Raw genomic sequence first — 19,934 nt, 5'->3', positions numbered from 1 at the left:
CTGTACAAGCCGATACGGGAGCGGCAGATTCTACCACACACCGAACAAGGAAAAGATGTGCTAGTGTCACTGATGTCGCTGTTCTGGTGTTTTTTGTTTCTCCTGTCCGATAAGAGTCCAAACCAGGCTTCATCGTGATGTTGTTGACCATCCTTCACGCTCTTACGCCATTGGTCTCTGTTCTCGGCTAACTTTTCCCAGCTGTTGTGATTTATGTTAAAAGCGACCATATCGCGCTTGGCGCAGTCTTTAAAACGGAGCAAAGGCCTCCCAACATCCCTCCTTGCGTTCGCAACTGCGCCAAGCATGATCTGCCGCGGAAGTCGAGAGGGGTCCATCCGGTGTACATGCCCCAACCAACGCAGCCGACGCTGTTTTAGCATGGCAGTTAGACTGGGCATCCGCGCAATTTGTAGAACCCTCTCGTTGGTCGCTCTGTCTTTCCAACTTATACCCAGGATGTTCCGTAGGCAGCGCATATAAAAAGTGTTAATCTGACGTTCTTGCTTCGCATAGGACGTCCACGCCTCCGCTCCGTACAAGAGCGTGCTCAAAACACAGGCCTGAAATACTATCATCTTGGTCCTGTTGGTAAGATGTTTGTTGTTCCACACTCTTGTACTGAGCCGCCCGAACGTAGTCGCCGCTTTTCCGATGCGAGTATTGATCTCTGCTTCTAGAGAGAGATTGTTCGAGACAGTCGATCCCAGGTAGCAGAACCTATCAACCACTTGTAAAGCAGTGCTATCCAGCATTATTGCAGGTATTTCTGCACTGCCTTGCGCTAGAACCACAGTTTTTTGGGGGTTTATGGACATGGAAAACAAAGTGCATGCTTTGGAAAATTTGTCCATGATTGCTTGAAGCTCGAGAACTGAGTTTGCCACAAAAGCTGCATCATCGGCAAATAACAAAGAGTCAACGAAAAGATCATGACGCTTTCGTTTAGCTTGAAGCAGTGAGATGTTGAATAGCTTTCCGTCTACTCTTGTATGAAGGTGGATACCCTGTTGGCTGTCGCCGAAAGCAGTTCTTAGGATAATCGAAAAGAATATACCAAACAGGGTAGGAGCCAACACGCAGCCCTGACGGACACCCCTACGCATTTCGAACTGATCAGACGTTTGGCCATCAAAAACTACAGCGCCCTTCATATCTTCGTGAAAGGATTGAACAAGGCTCAAGAGTTTCGGTGGACACCCAATGCATTTCAGTGCAGTATAAAGACCCTCCCTGCTGACGGTATCGAAGGCCTTATTTAAGTCAACAAACGCCACGTACAATGGCGTTTTCTGCTCTCTGCACTTCTCCTGTAATTGGCGAAGGGAGAAAATCATATCGACTGTGGAACGCCGGGGGCGAAAACCACACTGTGCCTCAGGATATACGCGATTTGCAAGTTTTTGGAGCTTTCCTAATATTACACGTCCAAATAGCTTGCCGACTGAGCTCAAAAGGGAAATACCACGGTAGGAGTTGCAATCGCCGCGATCCCCTTTCCCTTTGTATAGTGTGATGATGTTGGCATCACGCATATCCCGAGGCACGCACCCCGCCTCCCAGCACTTACACAGCAGACTGTGCAGAATAGGTGACACGCACTTAAGTTTAAGTATTTCTGCTTGGGTTCCATCACTACCAGGACTTTTACCGCGCTTAAGCTGCTTTACAGCAATGTGGTATTCCCTTATAGTAGGTAGGTCGTCTAATTGACTCCAAGTATCCAGTTTAGGCATGCTCTGAATAGCCTCCGGTTCGATGCTGACTGGAGTTGCATAGAGAGTGGTGAAGTGTTCTACCCAACGTTCCATTTGACGATGACGATCTGTTATAACAGAGCCATCAGCTTCTTTAAGGGGAGCTGTCTTTTTGGAAACTGGGCCGATGGCCTGTTTTATACCAGAGTACACACCGCTGAAGTTTCCTGAGTCTGCACACGCTTGGATGTTGTGGCAAATATTGGTCCAATAGACATTCGCAAAGTGGCGTGTGCTGCGTTGAAGAGCTGCTTTAGAAATTGTAAGCTCTTCGCGCGTCTTTGGATTAGGATTCAGACGGTGAGCAAGAGCAGCGTCGCGTTTAGAGTCAAGCAAGGGTGAAAGTTGCTCTATATTTTCAGTGAACCAGTCTTGAGATTTAGCTCTCTGATAGCCGAAAGCTTTGGCAGCTGTTTCCGTGAGAAGAGCTCTGACATTACTCCATTCGTCTTCGACGGTCGCATTTACATCCCAAGTTTCAGTCTCCTTACGTACCAAATCCTCAAAATCACGAATCAAATCGTCATGCCTAGTTTTAGGAAGGTCTAATTTCTTCTTACCAGGTGGTTTGGACGAATGAATCTTTTTGTGGATCAGGGCTACACGTGTTACTACTAGGGAATGATCAGTGTCACATTCCGCGCTGTGGAATGTACGCGTGTGAATGGTTTCGCGGAGGTCTTTTCTTCTGGTGAGGACTAGGTCTAGCTGGTGCCAGTGACCAGAGCGAGGGTGCTTCCAGGACACCCTACGCATAGGCTTACCCTTGAAGAAAGTATTGGTCACACACAGCAATTGGCTCGAGCAGAACTCAAGTAAACGTTGTCCGTTCTCGTTGAGTTTTCCAATGCCGTGGGGGCCCACACAATCGGGCCAAGCAGAGCTGTCCTGGCCGACCCGGGCGTTAAAGTCACCCAAGATGTAAAGTCTGTCACTAGAACTTACGCCACGTACCGTCTCAGTGAGTTGGTCGTAAAATTGGTCTTTGGCTTCGTCAGGTGAAACTAGTGTTGGGGCATATGCGGAAATAAAAGTAACAAAGCCGCAGTTGCTTCGCATCCTCAACACCATAATGCGCTCCGAAATTCCTCGAGGAGTTTCGATTGCGGAAAGGAGATCATTGCGGATTGCGAAACCAACGCCATGCTCACGTGCGGCAGTAGAGTCCTTTCCCTTCCAGAAAAATGTATATGAGGCCTCGCGTATTGAGCCTTCGTCCGGTAATCTGGTCTCTTGCAGTGCGGAAACCGCTATGTTAAGTCTTTTGAGCTCGACATCGATTAAGGCAGTTTTGCGCAGGTCGTCAGCGCCATTTGAGCTTCCATTGGTGTCTGGGAAGCCTGTCCTCATCGTACGGACATTCCATGTCGATAAACGCATGAAAAGTGGGTTTTTGGTGTGTATTTTTAATTGCTGCTTAGATCCAGGTGTGGTTTGTAACGACGTGAACTTTCTAGATTTACTAGTGCTTCCTACACCCTAAAGAAGCAAATCCACGACGAGGCGGATCGGTACCTAATTGGCCGGGGGCTGCCCGGTTTAAGCGGGCGGTAACCGATCAATGGGTCTTCGATGAACCCTCCCACTGACGAGAGTGACCCCTGGCGCCCGCACTTGACGCCTATTATATGCGGACTTATAACCGGTCACTGCCACTCCCCGTGTTGTTTTCCACGCAGCAGCACTGTCGTGGGCAGAGTGACCTCTCCGCAGACACTGCGTCGCCTGGGACACAGATTAAGGAAAACGCAGGGTTGCCCAAGACCCACGCCCACCCTCTCGACCTAGCTGACTTAATCCGCAGGAACGGCAAGCCGATACGTGCGGAGCCAGTTCGGTTGCAGGAATCAGCTGCGAGAACGCCTAACGGAGACTCCTTCCGGGTTTAATAACGGAATTTTCCATTTCCTGGATGGTGAATAACTACGCAAACTAGAAGGTCTAGTTTGAGTTCCCTTAGTCGCCTTTTACGACTCCCTGAGAAGAAATGGGGTGGTACGATTCTTTTGAGCCGGAAACCACACGGCCAAAGTTTATATACAAATTCATAAAATATATTAAATAAAATAGTAACGCAGACGGAATATTTGATCGCTGTTTCTCTGTATGAATAGTTATGCAATATCTCACAAATAAATGCTCTATACGATAATACACAATAAGCCTATTTAATTAATCGATGGGGATTTTCAGTTGACAATTAATACGATTTTGACTTTGACGACGGTTTAACATATTGCTCTACGATCTATTTGTATTTAACTTCTGGTTTTAGTAACGGTATTTATTAACGCTTGCTCCTTGCCGTCTATCGTATTTTTTTTTAAATTATCGATTATCATTAAAAAAAAAACAATTTAAGGGCTTATAAAGTAGTAGATAATTTTTTAGAAACTTATGATTTATTAATTGTGTGATGTTATTGAGTTATCTGTAAAATCTGTTTTAAATATTTTTAATATAAATTAAGTGGATGTATAGAATGTAAAAATACTAATTTAACATTTATTCGCTATAAAGATGATGTCTATAATGTTTTCAACACAACGTTTTTACGATTTCTAAATGTCTAAAACAGCCGATGTATAATTTATGATCTATTCGAAACATTAGCAGGTCTATTCATTACAATATTGCATAAATATGGTCATACTTTGGAAAAACATTGAATACATTATGGTTTTATATGGCTGATATTTAAACAACCATACTTCTCCGTACGATTTCATTTCTGTGTTACCCACACATTAGGGAATTCTAAACATTTTTTATATTATATCTAAACCGACCGTTCCAGCAGGGATCGAACCTGCATCTCCGACTGACCGTATCGGTCCTCTAGTCTAAGCGACGGTGGCACCGTTTATTGTCAGTTCTTTAGAGAAACCCGTAACTTTAGTCGTCGCTTAGAACCGAATATAAAATCATCATATCAAAAATTTCGATCTAACGGGTACATCGTTCTATAGCTTAATTGGCTAGAGCACCGACAAGGTCAGTCGGAGAATCAAGTTCAATCCCCACTGGAATGGTCGACTTTTGATATGATACTAAAAAATGTTTAACAATACTTCTCACCCAAAGACTATAGATTTCATTGACCAAATGCCTTTAGCATTAAATACGATTTTTTCCCACGCAGTTCACTTGTTTCAGAAATGCGCGGTTGAGATAGCACTCGTGACAGTAAAGAAAGTGCTTGTTCTGTTTATTTTCTGTTTATCCTTTCGTAGGTCTTCTTTGGACAGCACCAGAACTTCTGCGAATGGTTGAACCACCTCATGAAGGGACTCAGAAGGGAGATGTTTATTCATTCGGTATTATCATGCATGAAATTGTTAACCGACAAGGCGTATTTTGGCTCGGTCCTGGAATCGATTTATCCCCTAAAGGTAAAGGTGACTTGCAGATTTCTAAAATAGAACAAGTTTTTATAATATTGAACGTTATTAAAATAACAAAATTTAAGTTTGTGAGAAATGAACAGTAACTGAAGTTAAATAAATTAAATTTAATAAATTAATTTTCCTCAAAAAAATCGGGTGCCGTTGTATAATCTATTGAATACTTATTAACTTCACTTGAATTATTTCGTTGTTGTTCAGAGATGATAGATGCGATAATATCCAGTGGTCTCCGACCTAATACGACATATAATAGATCTTGTGAAGCTGATGATGCAACTGATCTCATGCGAAGATGTTGGGCAGAGGACTCGACCGAGAGACCAGATTTTGGACACTTGAAGGGAGCTATACGACGCCTCAATAAGTAATATTTATGTACATAACTTTGGTGATGGATATTGACCTTTTAATGACCCATATATTGTTTACAATTCTTTGATGCCTCCAAGATACATTTTCAATGTATTTTATAACCTCTCACTCTTTTTTCGAACTATCAGCGCTAACTAGCTTTGTATAGTATTTGTTGTAAAATTTTGTTCGATTACTTATTAATACTGACTATTGATTTTTTGCAGAACTCAAGAAAGTAGTAATATTTTAGATAATTTGCTTTCCCGTATGGAACAATATGCTAATAATTTAGAATCATTAGTAAGCGAACGTACACAGGATTATTTGGAAGAGAAGAAAAAGTGCGAGGAACTGTTGTACCAATTGTTACCGAAGTAAGTGAAGACTAAATTGAAAATGTTACACCAATTTAAAGCTTTGACTTTTAAATAAGGTTTTCGCTTCAGCTTGTAATATCCCACTACTGGGCATAGGCCTCTTTCCCCAAGTAGGAGAATGATCAGAGCTTAATCCACCACGCTGCTCCAATGCGGGTTGGCGGATATATTCCCTACTATGAGTAACGATCGCTATCAGGTGCACATGATAACAATAGGAACCGACGGCTACTACTCAATGGAGGGAGGATAGTTGGATGGATCCTTCTCCTACATAGAAAGAGAGGCCTATGCCCAACAGTGGCACGTTACAGGCTGAATCGAATCCATTGAATATATGTTTTGTAGTAAAAAATTGAAAATTGTAACATCATTAAACATTAGAATACTAATGATAATTTTCACTTTTGTAAAATTAAACGAAACGTTAAAAGATAATTATTAAAAGACACTGTCGCTGTTAAAATTTGTCATTTCGAAAACCAAAACAACTTCTTTAGGTCTGTGGCATCTCAGCTGATCAAAGGGGAATCTGTTGTTGCCGAAACCTTCGAACAAGTCACCATTTACTTTTCTGATATCGTTGGATTTACTGCACTGTCCGCATCATCAACGCCCATGCAAGTCGTAGATTTGCTTAATGATCTGTACACCTGCTTCGATTCAATCGTTGAGAACTATGATGTGTATAAGGTAAGAGTTTCAATGAAATTGTTTATTAGATTTACACAAATAAAGCCTCTTTTTTAGTTTAAGTTATAACCTTGAAACTATAGCCATTATAAGATAGTACTACCTTGTCCCCCACATATGTTAGTTTTAATAGAAAATACAATTAATGACACACAGAATTAATGACATAATATTATGTGAATTAAAATACATTTTTCAATATTCAAAGGCAGGTCATGTAACAAATTATTCAATTACAGGTGGAAACAATAGGTGATGCATACATGGTGGTATCTGGTCTACCAGAGCGTAACGGTACTCGACATGCTCGTGAAGTGGCTCGCATGTCTCTTGCGCTGTTGGACGCTGTGCGACGCTTCAAGATCAGACATCGGCCGCTTGATCAGCTAAAACTACGCATTGGCTTGCACTCTGGTAAGATATAAGCTAGGACGTTTTTTATTATCATTGATCTATGGTTTAAGTTAGATAATAATACGGTCTAGTGTCTAACGTCTAGAATAAAATGCTTTATAAACAAGAAGATCGTGTAAGTTCCAGTAATTATCCATTCCAGTAATATACATTAAATGTATATATATATTATTTTTGCATATTCGGAAGCGCAAACGAAGAATAATGAAAATTAATAAAAGTAGCATAAATTTTTTTGTCTTTGAATATTGTACTATTTATGTTTTTCATATATTCAATAAATACACCTGTAAAGTAGGGTACGAGTATGTATATCTTCGTAAAAGATAATTGTATTTGCTCGCAAATACTATATAATATAACTATATAATTATCTTTCTATATCTATATATATCTCCTGTATTAATATTATATATTTTCATTATCATTATTAAATCAATTTCATTTTATTTTAAAATGTACAACTGAAAAAATACTTGTTTGAACAGATTATAATAAAGTTATTAGGTGAGCTCATTAATATTAATACCGTAATAAAGGTAAAATATTCCGAAGGCTCAATCAGACTCGTTTGAAATTTTATCCACAAAGTTTGTCGTAGCATTGAAACAAACCTTTGCTTTGATTTCTGAAAACAGCCGAGTGCTAATTTGTTTATATTGTTTTGAAATATATACGAAATATTTTGAAAAGGAATCTTTTAAATGAATATTTTTATTTAATCATTTGAATACTTTATTTCCTTCAATCAAAATCAAATATATTAACTTTGAAAGCACCGTTTAAAACATTCATGAACTTCTACTACATGCTTATTACGGCACGAAATGCCAAACACTTGACGCTTCCTAAATCGAAATTGACAAAAGTTTCCCAACAATTTGGCTCAGTATATAATCAGCGAAGTGTAACACGACTAACACATATGCATACAATTTTACACACACACCTGAAAAGTCGAGATTATAATTCGATTTATTCTTTACTCATTTTAAAAACAATATTTAGGAAAAAAGTTATTCCGCAGTTATGTTTGTGATTCATTTAATGAAAAATAAAATAAAAAGTGTATTCTGTAATTATTCGATATCGATTATCATTGATTTGATGCTACTGTGATAAAATATAGAATACAATTATTGAGACATCTTTGCTAATAAATGGAAACCCGATGTTTATGTTCAGTTACACTGCAAAACTATATAATACTTATACCATAAGATGCAGCGTGTTTTGGAAAAGGTTTTAGTATATGATATGTTGGTTAATACTTATGGTATAAAAATATGGATGGACAGAGGTCGCTAGTTATTTATATACCTACACCATTTGCTAATTTTCGTATTATATACAAGCTTATCTTGTATAACTACTTACATTTTGTATGCACAGTTATTAAACTAAAATATAGGAATATTACATTGAGGTCGATATCTAGCTCAAAACTTGGAACAGCCCAACTGTGGAAGTACCTCAACCTTTCAGAAGATGACTCTTAATAATACTGCTTTCAAGTAGTATTGTGTCCCTGTGGTGAGTAAGGTGACCGGAGCTCCTGGGGAAATCGGGGCTAGAGTCGGTCATATGGTTGCAATGGTATCGAAGGCGTTTAAAGGCAATGTGGTATTTACCATTATGGTGACTATACTTGTTTGTCACATGAGTTGTATAAAAAAACACGTAGCTAGTTATGGAACCTTGATCCCACGAATATGTTGACGTACCAAACTGATAGAATCTTCCCAGGCGACCACCACGACGACAAACCTACGAGTTTCTCACATTCGCCGAGATTTCCGTATTTATTTATTTATTTATTTATTTATTTAGTTGCACCAACAAGATAAACACCAATAAATCACAAAAAAGTAGCATTAATATAGAATGCTGATTGTTAAGTGTCACCTCAATTACAGGTGCAAACCGCAATGCGAATTATACAATTTTTACTTCAATTGAACATAACAAGTAAATACTAAGTAACTGAGTCAAATTGCAATTATTAGAACATATATAATAAAACACTAAATTAGAAAATATTGATTAATACTTAATTATTTTAACTAAATGAGAATAAAAATATAAAGAGACGGTATAAGCTAGATTGAATTAAAAATTAAAAATTATTTAAATGTGGATTTTTGACAATAGAAGTAGATAAACGCAAAACTATAAGGTCATCATATACATACATCAAGAATTCCAATTACAAACTATCGCTTACAATTCATAATATTTTAAGCCTATAAATTTTCTAAATGAATTCAGACTATTAGAGAATATATCAATTTCATGGCTTGAGTGGTTGACGGACACAGTGGTATTATGAATAGCATTGTATGCTTTCGTGACTCTGTTTAAAGGAGAAAAAAGCCCCAGATTGGATCTAGCACGTTTTTGAGCAAAAGGCCTGTATTTGTTGACTCTCGGTAGACGCTTAGGTGTATTTATATCTAACAAAGATAGAAGCTGAGGAGCATCCATCTTAGCATTGACCAGCTTGTATAGAAATATTGCATCGAGAAACCTTCTACGACTAGAAAGGGAATTCAGGTGGAAGTGTTGCAGCCTATCCGAATAGCTTGTTGAATTCTTCAACATATTACAACTATATGACAAGTGCCATAGGAATCTTCTCTGAACGCTTTCCAAACGCTTGCTATACACCTCGTAATGCGGATTCCAAACAATGCTGCAGTACTCTAATGTACTGCGCACAAGAGCATTATAGATAGTGATTTTTGTTGATGAATGCCTGAACTCTCTACAGCTTCGCAAAACAAATCCCAGCATTTTGAAGCTTTTTTTAACGATGTAGTCGATGTGGATATTAAATCGCAATCTATTGTCAATTATGACGCCAAGGTCCCTAATATGCTCAACCTCCGATAGTGGTTCACCGTGGATGAAGTACGACCGTGGGGGCACTTTTTTCTGTCTTGTAAAACAAATTACACGACATTTATTAATGTTGAGGCTCATGCAGTTACGAGTGCACCACAACACAAGACTATCGAGATCACTCTGAAGAAGCTGGCTATCAGCAGTCGTAGTTATACGCCTGAAGAATTTCAAGTCATCAGCGAACATGTATACCTTGGAGTTCCGGAAGTACGTTCCAATGTCATTGATGAATATGTTGAAAAACAGGGGTCCCAAATGCGAGCCCTGAGGAACTCCAGAGCAGGCAACAAAAGGTTTAGAAGAGAAACCCGCAACCACAACCACCGATCTTCTATTGGTTAAATAAGATTGACACCAGTTAAGGAGCCTTCCTGCTATACCAAAAAGACTCAATTTGTGTAAGAGAATATCGTGATTGACTTTGTCGAAGGCCTTACTGAAGTCAGTGTAAATAGCATCTGCCGAGTATCCGTGATCAACTACCTCAATAAGGTCCTCGACAAACGATGTTAAGTTGGTAGACGTGGATCTAGCCTTTACAAATCCATGCTGTTCTGCAGTAATCGACTGTTTAAAGTGCCAAGATAAAATTGGGCACAATAACATTTCGAATACCTTTGCGAAGACTGATATAAGAGAAATGGGTCTATAGTTTACGACTTTACTGACATCGCCACTCTTTAGTAATGGTACTATGCGGGACTCTTTCCAGGCAGTTGGAAGTTGGTATTAGCCTTTCAATGCCCCACTATTTTAATTTCTAACTTTATTAATTGTTTATTAATATTACTTTGATCACTCTTTAGTCCCACTTCGACTAAATTCGATTTAGTTATAATATTATTATTGTATTAATATATAATTAATACATAATTAATAATTATTCGATTTTTTTTTTCAACTTCCTGACTGCCGCAAACGTAATTAGCTCCTAAATATTTTTTGTTGTAGCTAATGACAAAGCATCAAATACTAGTTTTATTATAGTGTAAATGTTACCAGTATTCAAATGAAATGAATTTTTTTATTCGACTGACTTAACGAGGCAAAAAAGATACATTATCTCAGAATTTAAATTAAATATTCTTTCATGGGTTATGCGAAATACACTCCGATGTGATCTCTTGAAGCATTCCATTTTTATAAGTATTTTATTGAAACGTTCGGTTCAATACGATCAAAAACAATAGAGTGCTTTTATCAAAATGTACGAGGCTTGCGTTCTAAGACTTCTATATTCTATAATAACATTTTACAATCGAAATATGACCTCATAGCTCTGACTGAGACCTTTTTAACGAGCTCGGTGACCGATGGTGAGCTCTTCCCTGCTGGTTACGTTGTGATTCGTAATGATCGTGATGGTGATACTGGTTGGGGGGGCGTTCTGCTTGCGGTACGTGATTGCTATTCCGTGCATGTACTCGGAAATATCGATGGTCTAACATCTGACAAAGAAGTTTTATTCGCAGTTATTTCGAGTAAACTTCTGACATGTTTGTGTTGTGTGGTGTATCTTCCACCTCGTTATAATGACGACCAATACCTTAATGTATTAACTTGCATTGAAAACGCAGTTAATTTATGTCCTGATATGAATGTCCTTATAATGGGTGATTTTAATTTAAATTCTTTTAGTGCACATATTAAAAGACAATTTAACATGTTTTCAAAATTTTGTAATCTTACTCAATACAATACTGTCATTAATAGCCATGGCAGTAAGCTGGACCTTATATTGAGTGATGTGGATTCTGATCGAATTAGTGTTCAAATTAGTGACAATCCTCTAATACCCATAGATAGTTATCATCCCGCGTTGGAAATATCTGTAAGTTTTTCTTGTTGCTCAGTGCAGACTCCTCAGCTTTCCAATATTTTTGCACCTTTGGAGTGGAATTGGAGGAAGGCTGACTATCAATCGCTATATGCTGCTTTTATCAATCTTGATTGGTCTGATATTTACAAAGTAGATGATGTCAATGAAGCTGTTACTATGTTTTATTCTAAAATATATAGTATAATAGATTTATATGTTCCTTTTAAGCAAAAATCATCGCTGATGAAGGCATATTATCCTAACTGGTTTACCAAAGAAATCATTCAAAACATAAAAAACAAATTTTTCCACTTGAAAAAATTTAAATCAGAAGGTCAATTATTTAACAAAGAGTTATTCCGATACTATAGATGGCGTGTTAAACTTCTAATAACGAAAGCGTATCAGGAACATTTAAATTACATTCAAAATAAAATTATTGACGACCCTACAAAATTTTGGGGATATATAAAAGACAAGAAAAGGAGCAGGAATCGTACTAAATCGTATGTATACGAAAATACAGAAGTCACTGGACAATTTGCTGCTGATGCTTTTGCTAGGTACTTTAGGTCTGTATTTCATGATCGTGAACCATATTTAAACCCTGCTAAAGCCGCCCGGGCTGCGGATGCATTATCTGACGCTAGATCTGTCTCAATGCGCGTAGTGGATGCAAGGGACTTAAAAACTGCGGTTAGTTGCCTGAAACCAAAATCATGTAGTGGACCTGATGGCATTCCCATGTTCTTAGGTAAGGATTGTATATCTGTCTTACAGAAGCCACTTTTGTTCTTATACAATTTGTGTATCAAGCATTCGAGGTATCCCAACTCCTGGAAACTGTCGAGAGTCACTCCGATTCCCAAAGGTTCAGGTAACGATGTTACCACGTTTAGATCAATTGCGGTACAGTCTGTGTTTGCCAAGATATTTGAAACCATTCTTAACTATCTCATTAGCCATCAAATTGGTGACCTATTGCACCATAGTCAGCATGGTTTTCGTAAAGCGAGATCTACTACTACAAACTTAATAGCACTTACTGACTATGTATGTTCTCAACTTGATTTAAGGCGCCAAGTCGACGCAGCGTATTTTGACTTCAGGAAGGCCTTCGACTTGGTTGACAATGATATTCTTTTGAATAAGATGGCCCTGATGGGTTTTACTCCTAAATTACTTGACTTTTTCAGTGACTATCTCAAGGATAGGTGTCAGTTTGTCAAAGTTGATGGCTTTGAATCATTTAAATTTTACACAAGGTCTGGTGTGAGTCAAGGTAGTACCTTAGGACCTACGCTTTTCTTGATTATGATCAATGATCTCCCTGATATTGTTCAAACTGCACAGTGTCTTCTTTTTGCTGATGACCTGAAATTATACATGGGAATTACCGATGCAGCTGATGCGCAAGCCTTACAGGTTGATATTGACGCAGTTGCAGAGTGGAGTAGTAGAAATTCTCTTCCTCTTAATATTGACAAGTGCAAATCCATTACTTTTACTCGTAAACGCAACTGCATCCAAGTAGTGTATAAATTATGTGACGCTCCTTTGGAAAGAGTTAATTCTATTCGTGATCTTGGATTGACATTGGATCGTAATTTTGACTTTCGTGAACATGTGACTAATATTTGTGAGGTTGCCAACAAGTCTCTTGGTTTTATCATAAGAACTTCTTCGCAGTTTAGTAGCTTAAATGTAGCTAGAATACTGTTTAATTGCTACGTTCGTAGTAAACTTGAATATGCGGCTATCATCTGGGACCCTTATGTAGATAAACAGAATATTACTGTTGAACGGGTCCAGCGGAAATTTGCTCGATATTTGTACAAGCGTCAGTATGGGTACTATCCTTATCTTTACCCCTCTTTATTCGTGTATGGTATGGTTGGGCTAGAAACGCTATGTCTTAGACGTAAACTATTTCTCTTAATACACTATCTTCGCATTTTACATAACAAAGTAGATAGTCCAGTGTTATTGGAGAGCTTAAATATTCTAGTTCCTTCCCGTATTCCCCAAAATAATCTCGGAATTGTCGCACCGCGGCGTCGTCCGCGCTTACTGCACAAGCCCCCTACTCGCACGCGGTACGCGGCGCACGCCCCAACAATACGCGCACTACATTTGATCAGCGATTTGCTCACTCATTGTGAGGACATAGACTTATTTGCCGATAAGATCTCTGTTTTCTGTAAAAATAGCTATAAATATCTTTGTACGTTATAAATTTATTTTGTTGTATAATTTAATCCTGACATTAGTAATATTTAATTTTTTTTTTTTAATTTTGACGTTTTTTTTTTTCATTTTTACATCTAATATACTGACACGAATGTATTTTTATAAACAGAATTCTGAATTTTGACTAGATATTTTATTTTGATATTGATATTGTAATTTCTACATATGAATTTCTTAACGAAATTATTGATATTTAGTTATTTTAATATTATCAACTAAGTAGGTATATTTTTATTGACATTGTAAATTTTGATTATTGTATTTTGATAAGATTGTATATTTTTAATTCTACATTTATCATTATTTTCTTCATTTGTCATACCTGTGTTTTTGGTTTTTTTTTTTTTTTTTAATTTTGATTGACTTACTTGTGTCTGGAGCAAAGCTCTGTAAACTTGTATGTATGAAATAAATAAATAAATAATAAATAAATACGTGAATTCATGATATAAATTCAAGTTATATAATATTATCGAAAAAATATTTCAATATTACTAAAGCATTTTAATAGAAACACATATGTTTAATACAATTTCTATATCAACGTTAATATTCGGATATTATACTTCTTTACATATGAGGATTGTTTCATAGATTGACTTTCGTGCGTTTTGCAAATATCAAACACGCTATATTTTCGTTGGTTTGCAAATATCAAACATGCTACGTCGCAATTTAATATATTAACATATCATTCAATTTAAGATGATCCTGTGTTATGGTTGTTCAAATAGACAAAACAACGTACCTATATCTTTTATAATGTCGAAAAAGATTTATAGAAATCAAATTATTATTTGCTAATATATGAAGCTTATAATAGATTAATATCAGCTGTGCATGGCGATTTTACCCGCTTAAGTACTGATCCCGTGGGAATGTCGGGTTGAAAAATAGCCTATGTCTTATACTGGATCTCCAATTATCTACAAACTAAATTTCATTACAATTAGTAGTTTTTACGTGATAACTTAAGAAAAATCGCATAAACTCATCCATCCTATCAACTTTCGCATACGTAATATTAAGAGAATTGTCTAACATAATCAAAGTTACGTCTGATAAAATTGAAAATAGATCTAATAATAAAAATTGATATTGATATATAAAATAACAGGTAACTGTAAAACGATACCATATTAACGATGGCGTATCGTACTAGAAGACAGTGCCTTTGTGATGAGGAATTTTCATCTAAAATGCAATTTCCTTTTAAAATCTTGACGATCGATAGGGGAAATCATATTATTAGCATCAAAAGGGTCGCATTAGCACGAAATTAAATTGTAAATGTCTTAATAATTTGAAAATTTCATTATGAATTATTCAGATAGACTATTATATTTATTTAAAAACATTATTTAATAATTTGATCAATTTTTTTATAACTAGCTGTATCCGCGACTTCATCCGTGTTGAATTTAATAAAACAGTGATTGTTCAATGCGTAGTTATAAAAAATATAAAATAAAAGTAGCCTAAGTTACTCCTTATTACATCAGCTATCTGGCAGTAAAAAAAGTCCTGTGAAAATCGGTCAAGCCGTTTCAGAGATTGGTGGTAACAAATAGACAGACAGAGAGACAAAAATTGTAAAAAATGTTATTTTGGTATATGTAACCTGTATACATTTATATGCATTTAGTTAAAAGCGGTTATTTTAATATTACAAACAGATACTCCAATTTTATTTATTTGTATAGATACCATTTTATCTATGACTCCATTTCGTTCTTAATCGTTCCAATAATTAAATAATTGTTAAGATATATTACGATATTCTTTACAAAATGGGATAATTTATTTACTTATAATTTATATTTATTACAATAAATACAACCATTTTGTCTATGTGATAATATAATATATTATCATGAATTATATAAATTTACATATGTAATTTAGTTTATGTTACTAATTTTGTACTAAACACAGTTTATATATTATTGTTCAAAAGAGTAACTGCGATGTTTCTTGCCGATTCTTCAGTGCAGGATCTACATTCCAAATCGGTGGTAGCTTTACTTTTACAAAATAATAATTTATTTTTAAAGTTTTAATTTGTAAAATGACGATTCGAAAGCGCTCTTGGGGCCTATATGAATAAAGCTGTTGATTTTGATTTACTAAAATATTTAAAAAGGTAATAAAAAACAAATTAATTTCAAACTTAGCCAACAACAGCTTAAAATGAAAAACGCACGAAATTCATAAAATGGAATAGGAATATAAGGAAATAGTTTTTGTGCTGTTTTTTTTTAAATAAAGATTACCATTTTTTCTATAATTTCTATTAATCTTTTAAGATATGAAGCCGATCTGAGCCTAAAATATTATTTACATTTGATTTGACATAAATTGTCATTGAATAAATTTGATTCGGTTTTGTGGTCTTAGGGTAATAAGGTTTGACACAAAAAAATATATAATTTTATTAAAAGTTAAAGTTTTATAACACGAATAAAAAATTAGAAATAAACAGGTACCGAAAGGTAAAATTTATATTTAATATTTAATATTTTATTCTTCTTTTTATTTATTTGTGTATTTTTTATGATAATACTAATGATAATAATAAATTCTTTATTTTATTATAAGTATTTGAATGTAGACATTTGTATGTAAGTTTATACATCTACACCACTTACCCCATTTAGATAATAAGTTTCCTTTCTATGTATGGGTTGTCTGGAAGAAATGGCTAATTAGCCATAAGTCCGCCCATTGTACTTCACTGTCTGTAACTATCTTTATGCTTTGTTTGTAATATATTTGAGATGTACAATAAAGTATAAAATAAATAAATAAATAATAAAATCAAAATAATAAGTACTAATTATTTTGATATGATCTAAGGTTTCAGTTATATTGGGGACGAATTTGTTAAAATATTAATTTTCTCATTTATTTTCCCTTATGTTTTGCATAACTTTTCGTATAATACCGGTTACAAAAATTAACGTGATTGACTTTATATCAGCTTCAATGGTAATGGGTTCTATTGAATTTGTGTTCCTTTTTTAACAAAATTATCTCCAGATAAATATTATTCTGATAATACTTCGCCCTTCACTTATACGATATTCTCTTGAGAATTACCATTTTGATTTGATAAATCAGAAGTGACAATTTAGTGTAAAAAAATATATTCGAAGAAAGCTTTTTTTTTTTTTTTTTTTTTTTTTATACAATGATAGGCTTGCGTTTGACCACTATTTCACCTGATGATAAGTGAAAATGCGGTCTAAGATGGAGCACGCTTACCTAGAAGTAACCTATTCACTCGCGACTTAAAGATCCCCAGGTTATAATTTTCTGGAAACACAGACGCTGGTAGAGAGTTCCATTCTTTGGCTGTACGGATCAAGAATGTACTAGCGAATCGCTTAGTGCGTATAAGGGGAATGTCAACCATATAAGGGTGGCGTAACGCGGAGCGTCTGGTTGTACGATGATGGAAGGGGGTAGGGGGAATCAGGTTATGGAGTTCCTGCGCACACTCTCCGAAGTGTATCCGATAAAATACCGACAGGCCGGTGACCCTCCGTCGATGATGCAAGCTTTGCAGCTTTGCAGCGACCAGTGCATCATCACCGATGAGCCTCCTGGCTCGTCTCTCGATCGACTCGAGAAGCTCCAGCTGGTACTTGGCTGAGCCATCCCAAAGATGAGAGCAGTACTCCATGCATGATCGAACTTGCGCTTGATATAAATTTAGAAGCTGTTCCGGAGTGAAGTACTGTCTCACCTTCGAGAGGACGCCCAGTTTTCTGGCAGCTGTTTGAGCTTTTGTCTCTATGTAAGAGCCGAAATTGAGGGTGGATGACAAAGTAACGCCAAGAAGCTCTAGGCGGCCGGTTATGGGCACGGGTACACCTCGGAAAGAGGGAGTCAGATGGAAAGGACTCCGCTTTGCCGAAAAAAGACACGCCTGGGTCTTAGAGGCGTTGAACTTGACCAGGTTTGCGTCACCCCAATCGGAGACAGCTTTAAGGGACAAGTTCAGACGCTGAATCATAGCTTCCCTCAGCGATTGGATCTCAGACCCACTCGCTCGTGCGTTGGACACGTAACGCTCGACAACGGTGCTGTCATCTGCATACCCAAAGATTCCGGGTTTGAGCAGGTCGTTGATGTGCAGCAAGAATAGCGTTGCCGAGAGTACAGATCCCTGAGGAACCCCGGCATTGATGGCCAAACGATCGGAATCGCAACCGTCTATAACTACGCGGATCGATCGATCCCTCAGGAAGTCAGATATCCAAACACAGAGAGAAGCGGGTAGGCCGTATGAAGGAAGTTTGCTAATAAGGCCGTCATGCCAGACCCTGTCAAATGCTTTCGAAATATCGAGCGAGACCGCAATGGCTTCTCCGTGTTTCTCGATAGCCTCACTCCAAATATGAGTGGCATACGCCAGAAGATCACCCGTGGACCGATTACGGCGAAAACCAAACTGTCGGTCGCTAAGGAGATCGTTCCTCTCAAGGTGTGCCAGGAGCCGGTTATTCAGTATACGTTCCATACTCTTACAGAGTATGGACGTTATGGAAATAGGTCTGTAATTGACAGGGTCAGCTCGACTGCCCTTTTTGGGCACAGGCTGCACGTTAGCTTGCTTCCAGGCTTTCGGCACTTGTCCTGTCGCTAGAGAGAGACGAAACAGACGTGTCAGGATTGGAGACAACTCAGGCGCACAAGTTTTGAGTACTATGGCAGGTATTCCGTCAGGACCACTAGCTTTATTTACGTCCAGATTGCGCAAGGTTTTAAGGACCTCTTTTTGACGGATTCGGACTTCAGACATAGACGTCTCGCATCGAATCGAAGAAGTTGGAGGTGTGGCGCTGCCTAAGTCAAGACGCGAGGATTCCGCAAAGAGATTTGCAAACAAGTTTGCCTTCTCCTCAGCGGTGTGGGCTAGTGATCCATCGGGTTTTATCAGTGGAGGTAGTGAGGAGCGACAGAAGTTCGATTCGACCGATTTGGCCAGGGACCAAAAGGCTTTACAACCAGGTGGGTATGACGCAAGTCTAGTCCCAATTCTGCCAATGTGGTCAAATCGAGCCTTCCGCAGAGCCTTCTTGCAGGACTTAGCGGCTCTGTTATAGGCTTTCTTCCTCTGACCCACGTCTATTGTCTTGCGGTTACGAGCGTCGACCCAGGCCAAGTAAGCTGTGTTCTTTTCTGCTTCAGCACGAGAACAGTCAGAATTAAACCAGGGTCGAGCTGCCACGGATGCCAATGCGTCAGTGAATGGTATGTAATACTCCATTCCCTGACGCAGAACATCAGCCACAGCATTCGCACAAGATGAGGGATCATCGGAGGAAAAGCAGATCTGTCGCCATGGGTACGATGCAAAGAAAGAACGCATCTCATCCCAGTTTGCTGACTTGTATCGCCATATTCTACGGGTGCCTTTGGAGCAGGGTAAGGGCGGTGAATGGACGGATATGGACTTCACCAGACAGTGGTCGGAGCTGCCTAAAGGCGATGAGACCGAAACCGAATAGCGGTCAGGATCTGTTGTCAGGAAAAGGTCCAAACAGTTGGCAGTATGCGAGTCAACATCGGGTACCCTAGTTGCTTCCCGGACCAGCTGGGTAAGATTGAGTGCTAAAGCGAGATTGCGAATCTCTCTACCAGCGTGGTCAGTGTGCTGGTATGGGAATAGCCACTCTTGGTGGTGGGCGTTAAAGTCCCCCAGCATTACCAATTGAGCAGTAGGATACCGGTGCTGAGCCGCATCAGCCGCCTCACTAAGGTGTTGAATAAGCCTGGTTGTCTCCAGATCTCCGCTGTGCGAACGGTAAACACAGACATAAAGAATTTTCTCCGCTCCTGTGTCCACCAAAACCCATAAGTTAGAGAAGCTAGGATCTTCAAGATTACGAAGACGCCGGCAGCATATGTCGTCACGGGCATATAAGCAAACACCCGCGTGTGGTTTAAAATT

At 37.9% G+C, this 19,934-nt stretch overlaps 1 protein-coding gene across 1 annotated transcript in view; it reads left to right on the top strand.

The window, feature by feature from the left end:
* The window catches only part of LOC123664162 (atrial natriuretic peptide receptor 1), an 82,988-nt gene that overhangs the window by 60,792 nt on the left and 2,262 nt on the right, over positions 1 to 19,934 (top strand). Inside the window, exons 13-17 of the mRNA XM_045598763.1 lie at positions 4,991 to 5,149; positions 5,363 to 5,528; positions 5,743 to 5,892; positions 6,396 to 6,588; positions 6,828 to 7,002. Coding sequence (XP_045454719.1) covers positions 4,991 to 5,149; positions 5,363 to 5,528; positions 5,743 to 5,892; positions 6,396 to 6,588; positions 6,828 to 7,002 — 843 coding nt within the window. The remainder of the gene's footprint in view (positions 1 to 4,990; positions 5,150 to 5,362; positions 5,529 to 5,742; positions 5,893 to 6,395; positions 6,589 to 6,827; positions 7,003 to 19,934) is intronic.

The sequence above is a fragment of the Melitaea cinxia genome, chromosome 21, assembly GCF_905220565.1.
Source record: "Melitaea cinxia chromosome 21, ilMelCinx1.1, whole genome shotgun sequence".
In the NCBI taxonomy this organism is placed as follows: domain Eukaryota; kingdom Metazoa; phylum Arthropoda; class Insecta; order Lepidoptera; family Nymphalidae; genus Melitaea; species Melitaea cinxia.
This window is presented reverse-complemented; position numbering and strand designations above follow the sequence as displayed.